Source organism: Falco cherrug, chromosome 12 (genome assembly GCF_023634085.1).
Source record: "Falco cherrug isolate bFalChe1 chromosome 12, bFalChe1.pri, whole genome shotgun sequence".
Classification (NCBI taxonomy): Eukaryota; Metazoa; Chordata; class Aves; order Falconiformes; family Falconidae; genus Falco; species Falco cherrug.
In genome coordinates this window covers 7,301,156-7,324,986 of record NC_073708.1, presented here as the reverse complement: position 1 = coordinate 7,324,986, position 23,831 = coordinate 7,301,156, and the positions used below count along the sequence as shown (strand labels likewise).

The 23,831-nt window shown below is 56.1% G+C and overlaps 1 protein-coding gene across 1 annotated transcript in view; it reads right to left on the bottom strand.

The window, feature by feature from the left end:
* The window catches only part of CACNA1E (calcium voltage-gated channel subunit alpha1 E), a 150,312-nt gene that overhangs the window by 87,790 nt on the left and 38,691 nt on the right, over window positions 1-23,831 (bottom strand). Inside the window, exons 3-5 of the mRNA XM_055724493.1 lie at window positions 10,994-11,259; window positions 2,204-2,310; window positions 1,600-1,739 (exon numbers count right to left, since the gene is read on the bottom strand). Of these exons, the coding sequence (XP_055580468.1) occupies window positions 1,600-1,739; window positions 2,204-2,310; window positions 10,994-11,259 (513 nt within the window). The remainder of the gene's footprint in view (window positions 1-1,599; window positions 1,740-2,203; window positions 2,311-10,993; window positions 11,260-23,831) is intronic.

The window sequence follows — 23,831 nt, the reverse complement described above, 5'->3', positions numbered from 1 at the left end:
AGCCCCAAAGGATGCCCGGGCCAGAAGACAGCCGATGGGCATTTCCCAGGCACCTGGATGCTTTCTGCACACCTGGCTCAGCACCACAGCTACACAGTGAGGCTGAGACACCCCCTCTTGCTGCTACCGGGGTGCGCACCTTTGTCCAGCCCAAGAGCTGTGCCCAGCCACTGTCCCCACAGCAGCGAGCCCGCCAGGCCACGGAACCCTCCCCTGAGGGTCACTTTGCAGATGCAGAAGAGCCAGCAGCATCCTGTGTGATGGCTGCACTGCCCACAGGCAGCCTGTCTGCTGTCCACCGAGGAGCATCACCCCACCACCAGCACACTGAGACCCCTTGTCTTCACAGGCAGACACAGTCCCACGCCCCAGCGAGGCCATCCAGGTCCACACTGGACCAAGGGAATCAAAATGTTCCTAGCCATGTTCTCCTCAAGCCTTTCCTCAAGCATAGCTCTAACCACACCTCTCTGCAATAGACAAGCAGCACCCATCACCACATCCCTGGCAGCACCAGGGTCAGCATCCCCCTTCCTCCTCCAAACACCCAACTGGGTGTCACATCCCATGTGGTGCCACTACCCTGCAAGCCAAGAGATAGGTCTGTGCAGCAAGCAACTCAGGAGAGACCCCCAGGTATCTCGCCTGGCTCCCATGCCTCAGTTTCCCAGCCAGCCCTGCAGCTGCTCTGCACCCAGGAGAGCTCATGGAGTACTCAGGGATCCACAGGCACCATCTGTTTGTAGGCATCAAACCAGCTCCTCTGAACACGGTGTTTCCATCAGCATGCAAAAAGGAACAGCCACAATCCAGGCACCCTTTCCCCAGGTTCTCAGTGGCTGCAGGCACCCGTCTGCCCTCTACACAGTGAGGGGCCCAGGAGGTCACCCTGGGGGACTCAAGCCAATTGCCAGCGTTGGCTAACACAAGCCTAAATGCCCCTGCTCATTTCTATGTCACCAGCAGAGCCCATGTACAGCAAGCAGGACTCAAATCTGGGCCACATCCCTGGCCAGTGACGCCACCAGTGACACGATCAGCACCTGTGACGCTCTGTGTGCTACCACCCCCAGCATCATTGCTGCGTGCTGGGACCCTGAGCAAGCATTACCTGGGAACATGGCTCCACCCAGACCTCATTCCTAAACCCCCAGCACCGGAGCAAAACTGGAAAGTACTTGGGAGGGCAAGAGGAGAAGAGATTTTTTCCTTCCCCATGTAGGGTTTGACTAAAACTTCTCCCAGACCACATTCAGCTGCTTATCAGGCCATGCTCCTACCTCATCCTCACCTTGTCCCACACCCAGATGGGTGACAGATGCCAGGCCACCAGCTGAGGAAAGCTAGACATGATGCCCTCAGAGCCAGCCCTCCTCACCCAGTGAGGAACCTCATCCCACCACCAGCTGCCCAAGCAAAGCCAACACAGGAGCCTTCAGCGCAGGGAACCACCTTCCCCTCCCTCACTGGGATGAAGAAACACCAACAGCAACAGCAAATCACAGCCTTGCCCAGATCCTGGAGCTCGTGTCCCCACTGGAATGAGCCCCCATGCCTTGCTGACCAAGCCCACCAACAGTCCCACGCCGCCTGACTCACCCACTGAGGACCACGATGAAGTCCATGACGTTCCAGCCATTGCGCAGGTATGAGCCCTTGTGGAAAACAAACCCCAGAGCCACAATCTTAATCCCAGCCTCGAAGCAGAAAATCCCGATGAAGTAGGGCTCCGTCTTCTCCTGCCAGAGGGGAACAGGTGACATGGTGAGAGGAGGATACTGGGCAAACACAGCACCAGCCATTTCACATTGACTCAACTCACGTCCCACCCCACCTTCCCCAGCCCTGTCCTCTCCTTTGGGAGCTTTCCCAACCCCTCCTCAGCCAGCACCAGCCTTGGAAATAAAAAGAGGATGGCTATGACCCACTCAAGTTGCCCAGTCCCCCTTCCCTACCCCACGTTTTCAGGGGCTTAAACCTTCCCGAACCCTTTCCATGGAGGAGGAGTAGGTGACAACAGCCCCAGGAAGGCTGGAGGAGCTGGTCCAAGAGGAAACCTCCTGCCCTACCACCCTGAAACCAGAAGAAATCAGCTTGTAGGATAGGGTGGCTCCCCTTGGCTGATGCCCCTGCTCACTCCCCAGACACACCCCGCCCCCACCCCCCGATGCAGGGCAGAGAGGGACGGACACGAGGTACTTACTAATCTCCGTGACATGGGCGTCTTGTCATCCTCAGGGAGGTGCTGCTCGAGCGCCAGCACAATGCAGTTGGCAATGATGGTCGCCAAGATCATGTATTCGAAGGGAGTGAAGGGGAGTTAAGGAGCAGAGAAGAGATGGATGACGACCCCAACCCACCTGCCCCGCCCTGCCAGCCCTGCATTTCACCTGCTCGTTAGCTGCCACCACCACCACTTTCCCCACAGGAACACGCACACACACAGCCCAGGTTTCACCTCCCCGCTGCTTCTGAGCAGGAGGGTGAAGCCCACCTTGGTACTGTTTGGAAAGGAGAGGGGTGACAAGAGAACTGAGAGTCCCCAAGATCTTCCTCACTGGAGACCTGCTGAGCCTCATCACCTCCTTTCCGAGTTCATGGGACGTTAACCAACGGCCTTTGCTGGGCTTTGAACTCTCTTGGGGGAGAGATGCCGCTTGTGGTGGGAGCCCAGAAGATGGACACAAGTATGAAGGTGGACAGCCAGGCTCTGAGCAGATTAGGCTTTGTCTAGAAGAGGGTTTGGCACAATCCCTATCTTGGCATGCTGAGGGCTGGGGCTGGAACATCCCTTCGTGCCATGGCCCTGCTGCTTGCCTTCTCTCTTCCGTCATGAAGTAACAGGAGAGGGGGCTTGGAAAAGGGGCATCATGGGCGATCAGCAGCCCTGGTCATAAAGCACCCTCATGGGAGGGACCATCTGCACAGCCCGAGGAGGACAGGGCATCCCTAGCAGGTTCTGGGGATTCAGCCTGGATCAGCCCCCCTGTGCCCAGCGCTGGAGTGGGGGACGTGCCTTGGGAACTGAGGATCCCTTGCCAAGCACCCTGTGGGTGGCAGGGTGAGCCCAGGCAGCGCTGGGAGCTGCAGAGCACCAGGCTGAGCATCTGCAACTCAAGACACTGATGGCACCTGTATCTGAGCCTCATTCCAGGCAGGGTGGCAACCCCCTGCAGAGACATCCCAGCTCAGCCGTGCTTCAGCGAGACCCCAAGGGTAGCAGTACCTTACCAACAGGATCTGGGTGGATGCTTATGAGCATCCTAAGGACTTGCACACCCTTCTCCAGAAGCAACCACACACCAGGACAAGTGGCAGCAGATTCTGGCACCTGAGGACCTGAGTGAGTGGGGAGGCGGAGGAAAGGGCAGGCTGACACCCAGCAGAGCACCCCAAACTCAGCTCCCACCTGCCTTTTGATTCACAGGGGCTGCTGGGAGCAAGGTGGGGGCACAGAGCTCCCTCCTCCTGCCTGGCCCACTGCCAGACCCTGAAAACAAAGCACTTCCAAGTGACAGAACAGCCACATCTTTCCAATTTCCCACCCATCTTTACCACATCTTTGCAATAAAACCCCTGTTGTCCTCAATAACAAGATGAGGTGAGATTCATCAGCAGGCAGCACACCCTACCTCTGTGGAAGCCAAAAAACCTGCAGCTATGGTACCGTCACCGCTGGCACCAGTGGCCACCCCAGGAGGGGACTGCCACCTTCCCAAGGCTTGTGACTGGGGAAAGGGGATGTGATTCCACCTGGGATACTTTTGACCATAAAGAAGTCACCCACGCTCCCACCACCGCAAGCCGGTGTGGGGAGCAGCACCCTGGTTGAGCCCTTCCCCACCACACCAGGCTTCTCCAGACCACGCAGCTTCACCACTCAGGCCAGGAGGTGCCAAACACCCATGCCATCACCCCCAGGAAAAGAGATGATTTTCTCTTTTGCAACCTTGTCTTTTTGGCCACCAAAGCTACTGACCGCAGTGAGATGCTTTAAACATGTGGCCTTGAGCCCATGGCATGGGCAAGAGAAGACATCCAGTGCTGGCCACCAGCATGGGAAACTGGAAACTGTGAAGTGACCCCAGCAGCAGCAGCCCTGGCTGCAGTGACCCCGCACATGCTGCAGCGTGTGGGCAAGGTGGGAGTGGGGCCGGGCATCTAGCAGGTCCCAGGAGAGCTGGCCAAGACGGGCAGCCAAGGGGAGCCTGCACCAGCTGGAAGCTGTTTAGCCCAGTAAGAGGAAAAGCCAGGAAAAATGCAACCAAGGCACTTAAAAGGCCACTCAGTGCAATTCATGGTTGCTAAGTTAGAGGCAAACCAAAAAAGGGACCACTACAGAGCTCACCACTCAGACCTCGGTGCCACCAGGCACAACTCGTGAGCAGCTCCCTGTGCTCAGGGAGAGGCCAGATGCCAGAAGTTTTCCTCCTAGGCTTAATACAAACGAAGATTTCATTGCACGGCTCCTGCAAAAGCCACGCGCTTTCCCTGCTTCCCACCTCTGGCCACACGCTTCAGCTAATACACAGACTGTGGCGCTTGGCCTGGAGCCACCGGCCTATTTGGGGTCCTTTTTGTTTCATTTTCTTGAAAGTCTGCGAGCAATTAGCACAAGCTTAAAAGAAAACAGCGTGTTAGTGGGGCGGTGCAGCCAGCTCCCCAGGGGCCAGGCACATTTGCCTAGATGAGAAGTGAGGGAACAGCGTGGCGAGTCCGTCTGGCTGCCCCGGCATGGCTAACCCTGCCGAGCATCCCACCGAGCTGAGCATCCCGTGCCTCTCCCCACTGCGCCAGGCATCTACCACTGCCACCTCCCTCCTGCATCTGCTAATCCCACAGGGAAAACACCCAGGTGGGAAAAATCTAACTTCTCCAAAGCCAGCAGCACAGGAGCCCTGCCCAGCAGTGCCTGGGGGACTCAGGACCACCTCTAACGGCTCAGCTTGCCTCTGTGTTTCCTTGCTGGCTCCAACATCTGGCTCGACAGTGTAGAGACCGTGCACATCTGTCACGGCCCCAGCACAGGAGCGCATCCCCACTCCACCTCAGACAAGTGCACAAGCATGTGGGTCAACAGATATCAAGTCTAAGGGAAACAGGGCAATCGCTGCCCTAAGCAGTGACCTAAGCACGTCGCTGCCAAAAATGACTCTTCCAAACCTCACTAGCCCAGTTTTCCAAGGACCCGAGCCTGAGTTATTGCATCAAGAGCTGGGTGAAAGCTGCAAGGCAGCAACCCCATGGAAACAAGCCCCTGTAGCTCCAGCCATGCCAGGTTTTGAGAGGCTGAGGGTAAGAAAACCCTCCCCAAGAAACAGCTGGAACATCTGGCTGAACCAGGAGAATTTTACCAGCACACTTCACTCCTGCCAAGCAAGCATCCTCCCAGCTCAGAGCTGGAGCCCACCGGACAACGCTCTATCACTCCTTTGTTTTCTCTCTCATTAAATGTCTAATTACACAACCTTCCAACCATCCAAAATGCAGAGTAGCACTCGCCTCCCTCCAAGCCCAGTAATGAAAGCCCGTCTCCCTCCAGCCTTCTCCTCCTCCTTCGTCTGGCTTCTCCTGGAGGATCATTAGGGAGCCGATAAAAATAGGTTTTCTTATTGATTTATCTCCTTTACCCAACGCGCTCTCCCCTGTACCATTGACTTGTTTCCTTAGCAACTTGGCTGATCCCAGTGCACACCACACCTGCAGCTCCATGCTTCCTTCCCAGTGCATTTGAGGTGGGAAAGATGCCCCCAGGACACATGGACACCCCCCCAACCCATGCCCCAGCCCACCTGGAGCAGGCACTGCAGGCCAACCCCATGCCTGGAGCTGGAGTTCCTTGGTGGGTCTGGTGGGACCCAGCAGGTAGCACCAGGGAGATGTCCAGCCACCGGTGGATCCTTGCTTCCAGCTGTGAGCACCTTCTTCACCTCCCTCCCCTAGTGGGAGCTAGAACCAACCCACCCAGAACATCTATATTGCTAACGCAGGGAACGCGCCCAGCTCCAAGTCCTGAAGATGGATTGACAGTGCTGATGGCACATTGATGGAACCCCCTCAAGAGGCTGGGTGTGAAAGAAATCCCTCCCCAGATGTAGGCAAGGCCCAGCAGCTGCAGAGAGCCCACCTCCACCTCTCTCCTTTGGTGACCATGCCTTCTCCCCACTCCTGGTAGGGCAGGTGGGGAAAGACCAAAAGAGCCAGAGGAGTGTGGCCACGTGGGCATCTCCAAAAGGCCTCTTGGGGAAGCCCACCTTAGAGCACCAGCAAGAAGGGCAGGAACAATTTAACCCTTTGCCCTGCCTGCATCACCCAGCCCAGCTCCAACATCTCCTGGAAGCTTTAAGTCTGTTTCCCACCGCTCCTCAGGCTTCCCCCAGGACTTGCTGCACTGAGGGGCTTTCCCTGCTCAGGTGTCAAAAAGAGGGAGCTTCAGTTCCTACATCTGTGGACTTCATCTTGCTGGTCCCAACCCCACCACTGCTGCCTGCCCTACACAGATAAGGCATGCTAGGAAGACATACCCACCTCTTCAGCATCCCCATCCCCAGCACACCCCAGTCCCCCTCCTCTCAGCTCCATACCCCAGCAGGAAAGCGAGCACCTCCTCTCCAAAGCCGTTTTCCAAAAGAAACCCAAAATGCCAAACAGAGCAAAGACCGTGAGTGCTCTTAATTCACCTCTGGGGTCCCCCAGCCCTGAAGCACCCCCCTGGCTTGTCCCCGAGGTCACAGGGGAAGTTCCCCCAGCAGATAAGGCTATCCAGTGCCCTCAAGCATCTGTAGAGCCGTGGCCCCTCATGTCTGTCCCCACCCCTGTGCCCTGCCACCCAGTGCTCCCAACCCAGCCATGCTTTGCTGGGGCTGACAGAAAGCGATGGCCAGATGGACAAGGTGCTGACAGACCCCAGATCCTCCCGCCACATTTTGAACACCAGCCAGCTCCCGCGTGCCCATTACACACAATGAAACAGGCTCAGGAGAGCGAGTATGAGCTTGGGGTTGTGCTTGTGTCTCTGCACAGCTCACAGGGAGCACCCAGGCAAGGCGCTCAGCCCTCCTAAAGCTCACTGCACGGACATGCCTCAACTGGGAAGACTCCGCTTGCTATCTGCAGATATAGCTTTTGCTGCTTATAACTCCAAAACGTGACAGTCTGGTCTCCATCAGGGGCTCAATGGAAGGCAGTGTCAGGCAGGAGCCAGTCTGGGCAGAGCTGCCTGCGCTGCTGGCACTGCCGTAGGGATGCGGGGTGCCTGCCTGCCACGTGCAAACAGCTCCGTGGAGAAGCGTCACCTTCTCCCCCACCTCACCCTGCGCTTAAAAACTGGAAATCAAATATCTCTCCTCCTCTTTTTTTTTTTTTTTTTTTAAAAAAAAAACTACATCATGTGATTTTCCTGCCTTAACATCAGTTTTTTAACTTTGGTTGCCACAGCAACAGGATGCAACTTGGCGTCACCATGACAACAGCTGCCTCTGTTTAAATTCACCATCTGACAGGCAGCCTCGCTCTCCCCGGCTGTCAAAAAGATGGACCTGCCATTACACCTACTCGCCCCTCCCAGAAAAAAAAAAAAAAAAAAAAAAAAAAAAAGCCCAACAATTTCAAATCTGATGAATGAAGGGCACAGAAAACAGCCTGGGGGGGTGGAGGGAGACACGTTCTTGGGTGGTGCAAGAAGGAGGGAGCTGCCCAAGGATGTCACGACATGGCGCAGCTCTTCCTGCAGGGAGACAGGACCTGCTTAAATCTTCTCTGGGCAAAAGCAAAGGTGTAGAAGACACTTGCCCCAGATGGGGCATAACACCGCCAGGGTCCCCGATGGGTAGTGCCCACGCAGCATCAGAGATGCCCAGGTCAAAGCATGAACAAGACTGTTTAGGCACACGCGGGTGTACATCCCACAGAGCAAAATCCCCGTGTGTGTCGCACTGGGGATGCACTCCGGGGCTTTGCAGACACCCCGGCTGCTCTTGGCCAGCCCAACACCAAATTTGGCCCTCAGAGGGACTGAGATAGGAGCCATCCCTCACTGCAAGGAACAGCAAGGTCCCCAGAAAATTGATGGACATTCCTCTCCCCCGCCAAACCTGGGGGACAGGTACAGTGGCCAGTGTGCACCTGCAGCCAGAGGCTGTCCTTGGGGATGTAGCCAGAGCCACACAGTGTCATCTGGCCTTTCTGGAGAGAGAGAGAGGGATCTTATCCAGGTCAAATGTGATTAAGCAGACAAAGAACGGAGCAGATATAGATGAGCTGCAGCCCATCTCATGTGCTAACTGAATTGCAGCTTTCCAGGCAGCCAAACAAATGAAATCAGGGCTAAAGGCCTGGCCATCAGCAGGAGAAGAACAGGCAGCATGTTTCTGAAGGAGAAGATGAGTAGATGTTCCTACAGCCAGAACAGCAGCTGCCTTGCATTTTGGGCAGGACTGGCAAAAAGAGCAGCTCCAGTGGAGGTAACACACTGAGCTTTCTAGCAAGGAACTCGCAAAGACTCATCTCCCCATGGAACTGCATCCCATTCCCAGTTGTTCCTAGTTCTCCTCCTTCCCCTCCATGCATCATCCCTATTTATACTGGGAAGCCAAACTGCAGAGGCTGCTGGTTATAATTATACAGTTACCCAGCAGATATACAGGCCTGAATCACCGGTTATTTTTAGCCCTATTACCTAGTCAACTGAAGCTGGATGAAGAAGAGCCTCCACTCCTCCCCGCGCTCCACCCCAGCCCCTTTGGCTTTCCTCAACGTCATGCCCACTCCAACCCACAGTGCCAGGACCAGCCCATCTCCATCCCAAGGCCAGCAGCTCTCATTGACTGTGGCCAAGCTCCAACGCTCACCTCCCCAAACCACCCTCGCCCAGAAGCAATGCCACGGGCTTCAGGCCAGGCAGCTGAGATGCTCACACGTTTTCCCCAGCCTTACCAAAAGGCACCAGCTGTGTGTGCGCCAGGCTACAGCTAGCAAGATGGTAACAACTTGCCTGGCCAGCCTCACCAAATTCATCACCAAAACACCTTGTCCATCCCCAAGCCCTCGAGAGCTCCAGTAGTGCAGAGGAGCTCTGGGGTGGATGAGTTTCTTAGAAAGAGATGGCAGCCAGGTGGGAGCCAGGCAGGGATGCTCAGCTCCCGCGCCTGGAGCACACCCGTTCCTAGCACTCATACAGGGATATGTCACTTACTTCTAGAAAAAAAATATCAAATGAGCCCATCTCCCTCATGCATTGCAAATTCCAGGAAAGAATGCTGCTGGGGAGTTTTTACCACGCGGTGGTGAAGCTCTAGTCTCTAGGAGACAGCAGCTGCCTAGAGATGAGACATCACACCGGCACGGGACCCCGGCCCACGCGGGGAGCGCTGGGCCAGTGGCAGTACCCCAGCTCCTTCTTGCTTTAAATGAAAGCCAAAGGGGCGAGGGCCTCCCACACCCTGCTGAAAAAGCACAGGAATAATTTGGCATATTCTGGAAAAGCAGGCAGGCCAGCCTGGCCGCTGCCCTACAGGGCTCTGAGCTGAGCTGCCGCGTCCCCATCCTCGCTACCGCACCAATGCTCCTGCAGCCGCCCACTCAGTGGGTGCTGCCGGCAGGGACAGATTTAGGGATGCCACGGGGAATTCAGCCCCCCTAGGAAACAGCCCCTTCACCCCCAGGTCACCCCCTCAAGCCTGGGGGCTTTGCAGCTCCTCAGCCAGGACCACCTCCTGCCTGGCAGAGGCTCAACCCAATGCAACGAAGCTGCAAAGGGACTACTCCCCGGTGATGCTCAGCAGGGTGGGTGACCTGTCCTGCATCCCTATGCCTCACCAGAGGGTTTCCCCGAGGTACCTGTTGCACCAGACCAGGGCATTGCTGCTTGGCACCAGGGCAAGCTCTCCCGCGCCCGCCGGCGGAGCCAGCAAGTTAACCAACAAGTTGCAGGGAGAGAAAGCAGCAGCAGCAGCAAGAGCCGCATGTAATCACCACTGCAGAAAACGGCACGGGGAGGGTCCTAAAGCCAAAGCGTGGCCACGCTGAAGTTTTCAAGCTCGGCTCTTCCATGGGGGCAAAGCCCAGGGAGGACACTGGGAGCAGCAGCGTGCTGAGCCCAGGCTGATGGGGAGATGGGTGCTGCAGCACTGGGCACTGGCCAGGGTACCCAGGGGCACCGCAGGGAGGATGAGAGGACAGAGAAGCGCGTGGGGGTGTATGAAAGGATGGAGAAGCAAGGGAAGGAGTGGGGGCATCTGCACCCTCCACCCAGCCCTAGGAGGAGGATCCCTGGGATAAACCACAGTCCTCCCCGTGCCAGCCCCCAAAGGGGCTGTGGGGCACAGCCAGAGGTTTTCAGCATATTCCCCTCTGCCACAGGGAGGGAGGGAGGGAGAGGGCAGCCAGTTCCCAGAGCTGCCGTGGGGGCCAGGGGCTGCAGGGCAAGGATGGGTAAACCCTGCCAGGTGTGATCGGCAGCAAAGAGGGCACATGCAGGCGGGCGGAGGAGGGGACAAAGCCGCCACCCAACAGGGACTGGAGATTCGTGGTGCTCCCAGGGGGTCCCTTCCCCAACGGGATGGGTGGCTCCAGGTGGGGTGGGTTGACAAAACTCCAGCAAGACATCGAGGCACAGAGGAAAGGCCTCGACCCCTCCCCACCGCCACGCACACAGAGAGCATCCTAAAGCATGCAGGGTTACACCGGGATGAGAGTACCCCCTCCTTGCCGGCATGAGGGGCTTCCAGATCCGAGCCCAAGAAGGAGCCAGGGGATTCCCTGTGGGAAGAAGGGGCTCAGCTCCCCACCAGGCAAGGAGGGGAAGCAGCAACAGGGCATGGAGAGCATCCCCAGGGGACAGGGCACCCCTCTCCGCATGCCGAAGGAGAGCGAGAGCGGAAGGCAGGCGCTTACCTGCTGGCTAGTGCCACACGCACGTGTCCTGGGCGGCCACCGAGGCAAATCCAGGGAGCAAGGGAGGGGGGGGCTCACGGGGGGGCGCAGAAAGGATATGGCCAGTCGATGAGCTTCTTAGCATATTTCCTGACTATGTTCTCTTCCCCAAAGAGGAAGAGTGATCTGTTGACGGTGAAGCAGTTCTGCCGGACAGGTATGGGGTTGTACAGAGCCATAGTCCGGGCTCTCTGCGCTTTGGTTTGCTTGAAGGCTCCCGGGGTCCCTCCTGCAGGGGCAGGGGGTCCTTGCCGGCTCCGGTTCTGGTCGGAGCCCCCGTCTCCGGAGCCCAGCCTGCCGGCCACCGCCTCCCCAAAACGAGCCATCCTGGAAGAAAACACACAGGTGAGCCAAAGCAGCACCACCGAGGCAGCGGGGGGGGAGGGGAGGGAGAGGAGAGGGAGGGGGGGTTGCGGGGCGCAGTCCCAACCACAGCCCCCTCCTCCTCTCCGGGCGATGCTCAGCTCTGTCTCTCCTCCATCCCTCCGGGTGAGCAGGGACACGCGTGGAGAAGGAGAGGCAGTAATGCACGGCTCCAGCACGGCATGGGGGGCAGCTGGCTGCCTCCGGGGACCCCCCAACAGCCACACGGGCAGCAGGGAGGGCAGGGAGCCGTCCTTGGGGCTCGGCAGAGGCCGCAGCAGCTCAGTCCCTAAAACCCTTCCACCATGAAGCAAGGGGTTAAACCCAGCCCGATCCTTCCCACCGCTCTGCCCGCAAGCCTAAACCAGCCTCTTCCAACCCCCCCACCAGCCAGGCAGAGCCTGGGGACTGCCCGCCGGCAGGGATCAGGTAGGGAAAGGGCTGGGATCCAAGTCCTTCCATCCGCCCCGTCGCAAAGGAAGACGCAATTTGGTACAGCACCCAGCGCAGCGGAGGCCGGGGGAACAGGTTGCAGCGTGGTCCAGCCTAGTTGGAGCCAAGTGTCCAACTCCCTCCTCCCGACTCCATCTTCAGCAGCCTGCGGGAGCCCGGCCACCCATCCGTGGGCTCCCCAGGGCAGCGGGCAGGGATAGCGGGCAGAGCCCCCGCGGTGGCAGGGATGGATGCTCAGCCCTCGGCTGCCAGGGCAGGAGCGCGCAAGGCGATGCTGGCTTCCTGCAGGAGCCGGGCCACGAAATTAAAGGCTGCCGCGCCTCTGCAGCTCGGGGACAGCTTGCTTTAATGAAGTCAGTGGCAACACACGCGCGCACAAGCGCGCACACACGCACGCCTCGCTCCCTCGCTCCATCCAGTGCATTCTTTTGGCAAGCACGGGAGCTGCCGCAAAGGAAAATCAGAGGCGAGGGGAGGGTCTGAAGGGAACAAAGGCAATGTGGGAGCCCCCACCCTGCAAGAAGCCCCCCCACCCCGGCTGCAGAGGGCTCTCCAGCACATGGGTGCTCCTAGGTGAGTGGCTAAAATGGGGGGCAGAGGGGGGCAAAGGGGGGCTCTGCCTCCCCCCTGCCTGCAGGGGAGGCAAGAGGCTCACCCCACCTCAGCCTGGACTGAACATCTCTTTGACCACATGCACTGTCCCCCCACCCCTGGGAAACTTTGAGGGTCCCAGCTCCCCGTTGGAGACACCCCGATGCCAGCGGCTGCTTGAGGAGAGCCCTCCTGCTCACTCGCATACAGATTAGCCTCCTAAGCGCCCCCCCCCCCCCCCCCCCCTCGGTATTTTCTTTTTGACACTTGATGTTGGCCAGAAGAAGCAGCAGCTCATCAGAGAGGTGTAAACAACTCTGTCTGGATGTGTCCCTGCAGCAGCTACCACAGGGTAGGGGGGCTGGCCCCAGGGCCGGTCCAGGCTCCAACCCTGCTCCCCCCAGCCATCCAACTGCCCCACATGAGCAGAGGACTAGGGACATGGCTGGAGCCATACCCTCATCTCTGCAGCCGTGTGAGGGCCAAGGTCACCCAGGGATGCTCAGGGTCCCCTGGGCTGGGCTGTGCCCTGGTGCAGGGGCTGCCTGCCTACCCACCTTTGGGGAACCCCCCCGGCCCCTCTGGCACATGCAGGGGACTCGTGGCTCCCCAAGGATGTACCCAACGTCCTCCCTACCTAACAGGCAGGGCACCAGCCTTGCTGCTCAGCACACCTGCACACCCTACAAGCTGTTCACATGCAGGATCCCCCCACTGCTTCCCTCCAACCCTGTGTCCAAAGGGTTTCCCAGGGCCTTTGGCACTTGCTAGCTGCCCTTCCCGCAGGAAGGGCACCCTCAGCTCCAGCCAGCATCATAAGACACCCTGCATCCCCATGACACTCTTCTCCCATCCCATCCCACCACACCACCAGCAAACCTGCTCTGCAAACACAGCAGCTACTGCCCCGTCCCCCACATCCGCTGTGGAGCAGCCAGGAGTGCTTAGAGGAACTAAAATAAAAAATAATAAAAAAAGACATTTAAAATAAATGAAGACCTTAATCACATAAATTATTAACTCATTTGGGCAAGAGCTGCTCAAGCTGCAAGAGGTGCAGCCTGGCAGCACCACACCACAGACTTCCCCACCCTGCAGGCACTACTGTGACCGAACAGCCACGGGGCTCGCTTTTTGGTCCAGGCTCTCACAGGTGCATTGCCAGGACCCCTTGGGCTGGCTGGGCAAGGAAGAGGAAGGATCAGGCCCTCCTCAGCAAGATAACAGAGGAGTGTTTACAAAAAAGGTTGTGGGATCATTCCCCCAGCCTCAGCCAGACGGAGAGCTCACCAGGACGATACCCATCTGCTGCATCCCTACTTGACTTTGCTCCTCTAATTAGCTTTCTAACAAAGGTAAGTGTAATTGGGGGGTTTCAGCAAGCCCCCCAGCTATGTCACCACCACACTGCAGCACAGGTGAGGAGATCCCAAAATGCTTCCCAGGCCACCAGCCAGCCCCAGTGCAAGACAGAATGACCCTGGGTTTTCATTCCACTAACAACAGGCAGCAAGGAGGCCACGCCAGCTACCAACTAATTACAGTCCCTTCGATTCATTCTAGGCAAGACGCTGCTCTAAACGAATCAATTATGATTTGTGGCTCATCCCCTTTGCCTCCTCCCCACCACCAGTGCGGTATCAGAAGCCATGCCACTCTTCCCACCTTTCAACCTTTAAGCCACTGTTAATTAAGCCCAAGGCTGGGCCAATTGCCAGGAGCTCCTCAGCCTTGCAGAGACTCCTGCCTCAGCTCCCCCCCGGCCCCCCCCAGCCCTCTCCCATCCTCCTGAGCCCGCAGGCGAGCACCCACCCAGCCTAAATGCTGAGGCTCTGGCTGGTACCCGGAGGCTGAGAGGGATGAAGAAGGCTGGAGCCAGCGCTCCCCCTTGCCCCCCTGCCCAGCTCAGAGGCATCACACCTGCCTCACTGTTCGAAGGGGCAGGCAGTGTTCCTCCTGCCCCCCCAAAGCAGGGATGCACACCTTACCTGGACACCTCTGCTGGGGCAGCAGGCTGTCCCCTGCACCCAGGGGCTCGCTCCCAGCTCTGCTCTATATTCGCTGCTGCAGAGCAGAGCACAAGATGACCCCGCTGGGAGCCTCTCTCCCGCTCAGACGGTAAAGGATGGGATATTTATGAGAAAGCAGCTCCTTAAGAGAAGATTGAAAGGGAAGAAAAAAAAATAAATAAGTCCGGGCTATGCCAAGAGATGCAGGCTCGGTTTCCCAGGATGTTTATTGCCATTCTCATCTTGACCCTGACCCCAGCACGCTGGGATCGGTGAGTCAGGGAGAAGCGTGGCTGATGCCCGCATGATTCAACACGGCACAGAGATTCAGAGCCAGCTATGTAGGGCTGTTTGTTTCTTGGTTGGTTCCTTTTTTGGGTTGTGTTTGGTTTTTGTTGGGCTTTTTTTGTGTGTGAATGAAGGAAATCCAAGAACACAGGACACCAGTGGGTGCCAGGACAGGAAGATGCTTGGGACACGCTGGGTTTTACAGAGCCAGGCTAACCCTCTTCTCATGCCCATACTGTTATTCAAGCCTCCTCCCCGCCTCCTCTTGTCCCGTCCCCCCCGCCCCCAGCCCCTACCCGCGCACGGCGGGGCAGCACCGGGGGCACCGGGCTCCCCCCGCCGCCGGCCGGTGGCCGCGCTGCCGCCGCTCCGGCATTGCCATCTAGCGGCCGCTGCCCCCTCCCTGCAGCCCCCAGCCCCCCCCCCCCCGCTCGGCTTCGCTTCCCCCGCCTGCAGCCGAGGACAGCCAAGCCCTCCCACCCCCCACTTTGCCTGCTGAAGGGGATGCAAAGCCCCCCCCGGCAGTTACCGCATCCCTCCGCACAGCTCTATGCCACCGGAGCAGCCGCCCAGGCAGCCCAGGTTTCCCATCGATGCGCTGCTGGGTCCAGGCACCCCAAAAACCTGCGATATCGTTAAAAGCATCCTCTGCCGAGCCCTGGGTTGCTCAGAAAGCCAGAGGCTGCTCTTCATCCCAGGGACAGCATCAGGCAGGGCACAGACCCTTAATGCAGCCCAGGCAGGGCCTGAACGGGGCAGGGGGGGGACAGCCTCTCCTTCTGTGACTGATATTCCCAGGAGCTTCGATGGGCCGCACACATCTTAGAAAGTGGCTTTTGGCATCTTGAGTCGATTTTATTTTTTTAAATAAGGCTTTAGCTATGCTGACAGGAATAAAAAAAAAAAAAGATCAAATGAGAATCCTTCTAGGGTGCTCTGGCCAAATTTCAAATTGGGACTGGGTAGCTGTGACTCAGAAACATGTTTATAACCATGCAGGAATGGAAGTGGTTTTTTTCCAGGAACAAATTCATTACCTGCTGGATTAGGAAGAAATATTTTCCCCATTTGCAAAGGGGAAGCCCTGCCAAGCCAAGCACCTCCGCAGCAGGGAGGCAGATTCCCCGGGCTAGTGCAGATCACCCATGGACAACCAGGATGCAAGTGGAAAAGGGCCAAGCAGCTCCAGGACAGCATCTCCGGAGGAGACCATCACACTCTGCCTGATGTTCATCTGCACAGATGTTAGCAGCTGTGGCATAGGCCACCACAGCCCTGTTGGCATCTCTCCTGCCAGCAAAGCCCCAGGACAGGCATGACAGCCTAGGCTACGCTGCAGAGACTCCGCACTGCCTTGCAGCACAGCAGCCCCCACCCAAGCCAGGGCAAGTGTTTCCTCTCTGCTCATTCTTTTTGATAACACCCTTGCCTGACTCGCAACGCTCCCCACAAGCTGCCCACCTCACCGGGACCTGCCTTCCCCAGCACTACCAGGGGATTAGCAGCAGCATCTTTCAAAACTGCCTGGACCCATTCCCAACACAGACCCAAAGGGCTGACTTCTCGGGGTCAGCACCATAATTTATTCACAGAGAAATTAGATGGTTGGAAGACTAGCAAAAGCCAGCAAATTTCACCCCAAGCTATAAACTATGCATCCAGATTTAAGCAGCCACCACTACTCCACCAGCTTCCTCCCGGTCATTTGGCTGAAGCAACCACACCAGGTGTCACACAGCAGCAGAAAAACTTGAAACTGCTTTAAGCTGAAAGTGTAATTTGCTGCACATTGCCGTAAAACATACTTATATTCACAAACACTGCTGGTTTTAATTACCAAGACCCATGAGTCCAACATCCAGTCTTGGCATCTTTAGAATCAATGGGATAATGATCTTGTAAAGCTCTCTTTCCTGGGATGGAGGAACAACCTTCTGGAAATGGGGATTTTGGTCGCTATATCTCCCCTTCAATGAGCTCTCATGCAGAAGCAGCAGTGCCACAGCAGCTCTCAGCCAGCCTTCCCCCCTGCAGCCCCTTCCCAAGACACAAGGTGCAGCACACCTTGCATTCCCACCCCAGAGACCCTTTTCCTAACCTCTCGGTAAGCATTTGCCTACAAGAATCCAGCCCAGAGCATCTTTGGCCCCGTTTCACAAGACAACTTCCAGTTCTCAGCTGCCAAGCAAAATGCAACACAAACCTGAAGCAAAACGCCAACAAACATGACTGTGGTTCCCAGCAGGTCCCAGTCAAGGTTCCCAAACCCACAACGTCCCCACACCCCAGCAGGGTCCCACCCCAGTCCCCAGCTTCTCTAGGGGTGAGATGCCAGAGATGATTGTGTGCATTACCCATGATTTTCCATGTAGGAAAACCCGTAAGCCTCCATCCCTTTTCCTCCTCCCCTCGTTGCACACTTGCAGATGCTTTCCAGCACCTGATCTGTTGTGACATCCATCTGTGTGAGCAAAGGAGAGGCACGCTAAAGGTGTCTCCATAAGTCAGGTGGCTTGTCAGAACAGGGCTCAGGTGCTGTGTATAATCTGCTCTCTCATGCTCTCCGGCACAGGCCAAGCTCACAGAGATGCTGGTGCCACAGCCCAGCACCAGGTCCTGCTCAGGTGGCCCAAGACCTGATGCTCACCACCACCCACGGCACCCTGGGATCACAAGCACCCCAAGATAAACTCACATACTTCTCAAAGCCACCAAAAGTGCTCAAGTCCACCACAGAGCCTTGAAGATGGATGTTCCCCCACACCACGTTGCTGTGGGACTGGAGTGGCTCATACATCAGAGCCACCGATAAAATAGAAGGATGCTGCGTCTTGAACCAAAGGGGGATTCAGCAACCAAATGATCGCAGGATGAAAGAGCTGGGAGAGGTTTAAAGGACAGTCAAGAAACCTCCAGTCTTGTGCATTTATGGGGACACAGCAGGGCTGTGCATCCAGTCCTGCAAAACGCACAGGAGTCTGTGCTGGTGCTTGCTCTTGGCCACAGTGAAGTTCTTTGCCCGCACTTACCCACCTCCCCACAGGCTGCTCAATGCTTTCCAAAAAAGCCCAAACCAAAACCAACAGCCACCTTCACAGCTGCACACACCCCCCGAACAAGCACAAGGGGTTTGCTGACAGCTCAGGTAAAGGTAGGCAAGACCTCATCCCCCCTAAACCACTGCAGACTAGGGACAGCATCGCTTTGCCCCAGCGCCAGCCACAGCGATGCCATGCAGGAGGAAAGCATTCCCTGGCCTGCCGCTGCCCACTCTCAGATTTCCTACCAAAATGTCCCACCACGAGCATCTCTGACAACTGCAGTGCTCCTTGAGCTAACTCTGCCTTAGGCTGGGAGGCTTCGCAGCTCAGCTAAGAGGCCTGAAATAATCACCCATTAATAAATTGCCTGGAGTGCCCTGCTGCTTTATTTAGCCTTGCAAGTCGGGCTCTGATTAGCATTCGCAGCCGCATCCCAGCTGCTCCGGGCAGGCGCGCAGCAATCCCACCTCCCAGAGAACAGCTATCCGCCTGCCCCTGCTTTTCCATCAGATTAAAGCGAATTTCCATCCTCGCTTCCAACCCCCAAATCCCTCTGCACAACCTCTACCCTCAGCTAAGCTGCAGAGCATCCCAGCCCTGCACTAACCAAGCTGGCAGCAGGTGAGATACCACCTCTCCATCCTCAGATGGGTCCAATCTGGGGCATTGCACTTCCAGAGAGGCTGACCCAAGAGGATCCAATGGGAATAAATCATATTTGAGAATGATATGGGGGCTGGGCAGCATGGAAAAGAGGAAACTAAGAAGATGACGGAGGGGAAGGAGCACAGGGGGATATTCCCATTCTCACCAGCAAAGCCCTGGAAGCGCAGGGCTCGAGGGAGGCCGATCCTGCCCCAGCCAGACACCAAGCTGCCCAGCTTTACACACGTTTGTGCATGGGAACAAGGAGGCTGAGCTCAGAAAAGACATCCCCAGGGCCAGCCGCAGACAGTCAGCAGGAGAAAGCCTATTTCTAGCCTGCCAAAGAATGGGAAAGGGATTTTTTTAAAGCCTTTTTTCAACTCCTGCACTACCCAAAGCAGAAATCCCTCATTTTCTCCATCAGCATGCTCATGACCCCTCTGGCGCAGCAGCGTTGGCTCCTGCCAAAGCCAGTGGGAGATTTTCTCCCTTAGATCTCCTTTTCGCCCCCACAAAAGGCAGGTCCGTGCCCGAGGACCATCCAGTGCTTTCTCTGATCCTCTGCCTGCCCTGCAAGGCTCAAGTCAGAGAAATGCAGCACCACAGTACTGGCAAGCAGGATGATAGAGAAGCCTCCTGCCTTTGGGCTGCAAATACCCCCGGCAACAAAAAGAAAGCTGGACCAGAAACCCACCAACTCCATCCCCAATCTAATGAAGGCAAATTCACAGGCTCAGCTTTCTCAGAAGCAACCTGCTAGCAAACAGGGTGGCTTCAATAAAATCACATTGTCAGGACAAGAGCCAGGAGAAGATGAAGCTGTTGAAAAAATTTTCCACCAAGTCTGAAGTCGTGCTGAGCAGCTGATGCTCAAGACAGCCAGAGAAGCCCCATCCCTGGCACACAGCCAGGGAGGAGATGCTGCTTCCATCTTCCAAACCTGTGAAAGAGGAAAGGCCAAAGAGCAAAACCTCTCTCCGAAAGCTACTCGGTGCTGGGAGGTGTGAAAAAACTGTCCCCCTTGCTGCGGTGACAAGCAGTCACCAGCTCAGCATCCTCTGTGAAGGCAAACACCCTCGCCCATCCCCAGGAAAGCACGGCTGAGCGTGTTTTGTGCGATTCCTCAATGAGAAAAAGTTCATTGAAGAATTTTTAGGCTTATTTCCACTCAAGCAAATGCACAGAGAAGACAGTTACAACACGTTAGCTACTGTCTTACCGTCTCATGAACTGTAGCAGGGGAAAAAATTACCCCCGTGAAGCTCCTCTGATGACAAAAAAAAAAAAAAAAAAATAAAATAAAAGACTCATGGTTTGTATCAGAGCTGACAAAGATGACGCCTGTTTCATTACAGCATCATCCACCACAGCGGCATGCCCCAAGCTTGCAGGGGACCTCCTTTCCACCAAGCAACCTTCACACGGCTGGTTAGTGGCAGTTACGAAAGATGAGAGACACCACCAGCTCTTTCAGGTGTGTTTTAGCAAGGTCGCTGCCACACTGAACTCCTTTGGCTCCATGGTCTCCCATGGCTGGGGATAAGCACCAGCATGTCTTTCCCAGTTAAAGCCAGAGAGCCTTGCTGGTGTCACCAGCCCAAAGCCAGCCAGGCAACAGACAGTGACGTGTTTTGGGTCACCCACGCACTCCTAACCCGGCGCTGAAGGATTGGAGCAAACTTTCCCATCGAGTGTGCAAAAGATAAGTGAAGACAAGAAACACATCTCTCCTCTCTACTCTTGTAAGAAAGGGCTCTTGATGTTTTAAAGGTCACCTTGGGATATCAAGACCCACATTTGAAAGCTGCTTTAGTACAAATTCAGGGACCTTCCTAGCTTTTCACATGGATTTTTTTTTTCTGCTTTCACATAGTGCAAGCAGTCCAAGCCAGGGATTTATGTTTGTCATGCACAAATGCAGTCAAACATCTTTTGAACAAGGCAGGACCAACTGACAAGTGCAGAACAGCCCATAACTCTTTGGAGGCAGCTCAACTGAGATCCTGTCCCACACACACACACAGAGAGAGCAGAAATTTCACTCTTGCTGACATTTGTGTAGTTGGTGGAGGTGCCGTTTCCGTGTACGGATACATCTGCAAGGAGCAAGTCCCTCTGGGGACAGGCTGTACACTCATATTTACAGCTGAGTTTTCACCAAACTTTCAAAAATCTTTCCCTGGTTTGAAGACTCTGTAGTCTCAAATGAAGAAAATGCCATTTTGGGAGCGTGCAATGAGACATAGATGTTTTACAATGTAAAACATCGAATTAAATGAAAAATAAGTTATAGTCTGGTTGGACTAGATACCTCCTGAGGTTCCTTCCATCCTGAGTTATCTTACTACCTTGTCATCTCTTAAATACAAGTAGTATGAAGGGGTGGGTTATACTACACCTTAGAAACAATGAATGGAAAATAATGTGAACCATATACACTTGAGGGGCTGGAAAGCACCTCTCCAACAAATACCTCCTGGCCAAAGAGCTCCCCCCCCCATCAGAATCACATAAAGACAGCAGGGAGCTGTCTGGGAGAGAGGAACAGGCTGGATTCCTCCAGGAGAGGGAAAGGATGAGGGTGCAAACAAGTAATGAATAGCAGAAGTTTCACCACACGCACCCTGCGCCGAACGCTGCTCACGGTGCGGGGAGCTGATACAAAACTGGGAGTGATGAAGCGGAGGGTTGTGCTGCCATCCAGAGGGACTTCAGCAGCCTGGAGAAACAGGCAGCAAAACAGTATGAATCACAGAATCATTTAGGTTGGAAAAGACATTTTAACATCATCAAGTCCGACTATTAACTCAGGACTGACAAGTCCACCATGAAACCATGTCCCTAGGCACCACATCTACGCATTTTTTAAGCACTTCCAGGGATGGCGATCCCACCGCCTCCCTGGGCAGCCTGTTGCAGTGTTTGACAGTCCTTTCAGTGAAGAATTTCTTCCTAATATCCAATTTAAACCTTCCCAGCACAGCTTGAGGCTGTTTTCTCTTGTCCTATCACTTGTCATTTGGGAGAAGAGACCGACCCCCACCTGGCTACACCCTCCTGTCAGGCAGTTGTAGGGACCGATAAGGTCCCCCCTGAGCCGCCTTTTCTCCAGGCTGACCCCCCCAGCCACCCCCCACCAGCCTGGTGCTCCAGCCCCTTCCCCAGCACTCAGAGAAGAGCAACCTGGGACATGCCGGCTGGGAAGCAGCTCAGCCGAGAAAGCCCTGAGAGACCTGGTGGACACCAAGGTGACCACAAACCAGCAGCACGTTCTAGCAGCAAAGAAGCCAACAGCCTCCTGGGCTGCATCAGGCAAAGCACCACCAGCAGCTCAAGGATGTGACCCTTCCCCTCTGCCCAGCCCCGGTGAGCCACATCCAGGGTGCTGTGCCCCTCAGGACAGGAGAGACACGGACTAACTGGAGCAATTCCAGCAAAGGTGACTAAAAGCGTAAAGCAGCTGCCCTACAAAGAGAGGCAGGGAGAGCTGGGGCTGGCTCAGCCTGATTGGAAAAGGCTCACAGCAGATCTTATCGATGCGTATGAATGCCTGACAGTGGGGAGCAAAGGCAGAGCCAGGCTCTGTGGCATCCAGCAACTGGAACAAGAAGCAATGGGCACAAACTGCAATAAAAAACCCCATACATAAGAATAAACTTGCTTGTGAGGGGAACTGAGGATCTGGGACAGGCTGCCCGGAGAGGTTGTGGAGTCTCCATCCTTGGAGATACTCCAAAGCCACCTGGCCACAGTGCCAGGCAACCTGGTCTAAGTGACCCTGCTTGAGGTTCTTTCCCACCTCGCTGCCTCCCAGCAACCCAGTGTTTCCGAGCCATGGCCAGGCCAAGAGGGGAGCTCACTCTGGTGAGCTGGGAAGCTGGTTCCTGGAAGCACAACCAGCCCCAGCACGATGCATGGCTCTGACGCAGCCCTGAGACGTGCTAACAACATCCCGACACCCGCAGCTGAGACTCCAGCGTGGGGAGCAGGAACGAGGCATGCCAGGATGCGGTGACAAAACGCAAGGCAGCACCCCCAGAGCAGAGACATCTGCTGGGAACCACCTTGTCCTCCGTGTTCAACAACCAGCTCCTAACAAGCCCAGGTCCCTGGAAGAGTGGCCTCAGCCACGTGGGAAGGCTGGGACTGACCGTAACTGCCCACCCTCCCGGCAGCCTGTGGGAGGTTTTGCAAAGTCACCTAAATTAATTCAGCAAGGGGATCCCTTCAGGGTGTGCCAGAAACCCAGACCCTGAGGAAATTCAGGGAAAGATACTGCAATTTCTATGCTGTTGCCAGGATATTCAGTGGAACACAAGTTCATCCCAGGTCAGAAAACTATCTCCTCCCCACAAATCTAAACCTTGGTCTGCACTGAAGGGAAGGGGGCAGAGCACAGGGAGGTCCAGGGCAGATACCTCAGAGAGATGCTTCCTTTCTGCTCAAGGACAAGTTATCATAAAAAGCTGTACTTCAGTGCATCCACCACCCTTTCTACCGCCTGCATCACTACTCTTGTGGGATAAAGCATAAGCAGGGAGAGTAGTCTTAACTGAGAGGCACTTTTTAGGCTCTCAGAGAGGTTAATTACTTTGCCGGGGGTTGCAGAGGGGATGTGGGTGTATGTCCATAAAGGATGCTCCAAGGTATGGAATCCTGGCTTCGCTGGTCGCAGACACCTCAGGGCTTTCGCCCACAGAGTTGCAGCTCCTGCCAACTGCACTGCCCTGACACTCCTGCTCCCCCAAGCTGGGAGTCTGAACAAGAGCCCACGGTGGAGAAGGACATGGCTACACTGCCTCTGACAGCAACCGACATGGCACAGGTGCTGGAGGAGGAAAGTCATCTATTGCCCAGGCCAGGGGCAGGGAGGGAGGCATGAGGAGGGGGGATGACCACTGGACACTGGTGCAAGAGTTGAGACCAGGAGGAGATGCCAGGGCACCTTCTCCCTTCCCCAGGAGCTCCCTCGGTGGAACAAGGGCTGCCGTTTCACAGGTCCCTCTCAACACCAACACTGCAGCGAAGAACCAGCGCCCTCCTCCAGCCCCTTGCCCCCAACCCCACGCTGCAGCAGGACAGCACTGAGCAGCCCCCCACAGAGCCCACTCGGGTGGGCAGGAGCTGCACAGAGCAGGGCTGCTGCTTACAGCACAGCAGCAACACCCATCACATCCAACACCTCTTTCCAAAACCATGCTGTGGAGATACCAACATCAGCAACAGCAGCTCAGAGCCACCCTGGGGCTTGTCCCTTCCCTGCAGATCTGAGGAGGACCAGGGTGGTGGGCTCTGGTCCAGCCAGGGCCACGCTGCTGCCAAAGCAACCCCAGCCTGAGAGCATTCCCCAGGCAGCCTCACCAGCAAGAGGCAGTGCCACCCCATACATATTCCTGCCCTCTCCCCATCACTGCAGCCAATTAATCCCAGATGGTGCAACATGCTGGGAAATACATGCTGGGGAGCAGCAGTGGGGTTAGCAGCCCAGCACACTCCAAGGGGGCCCTTT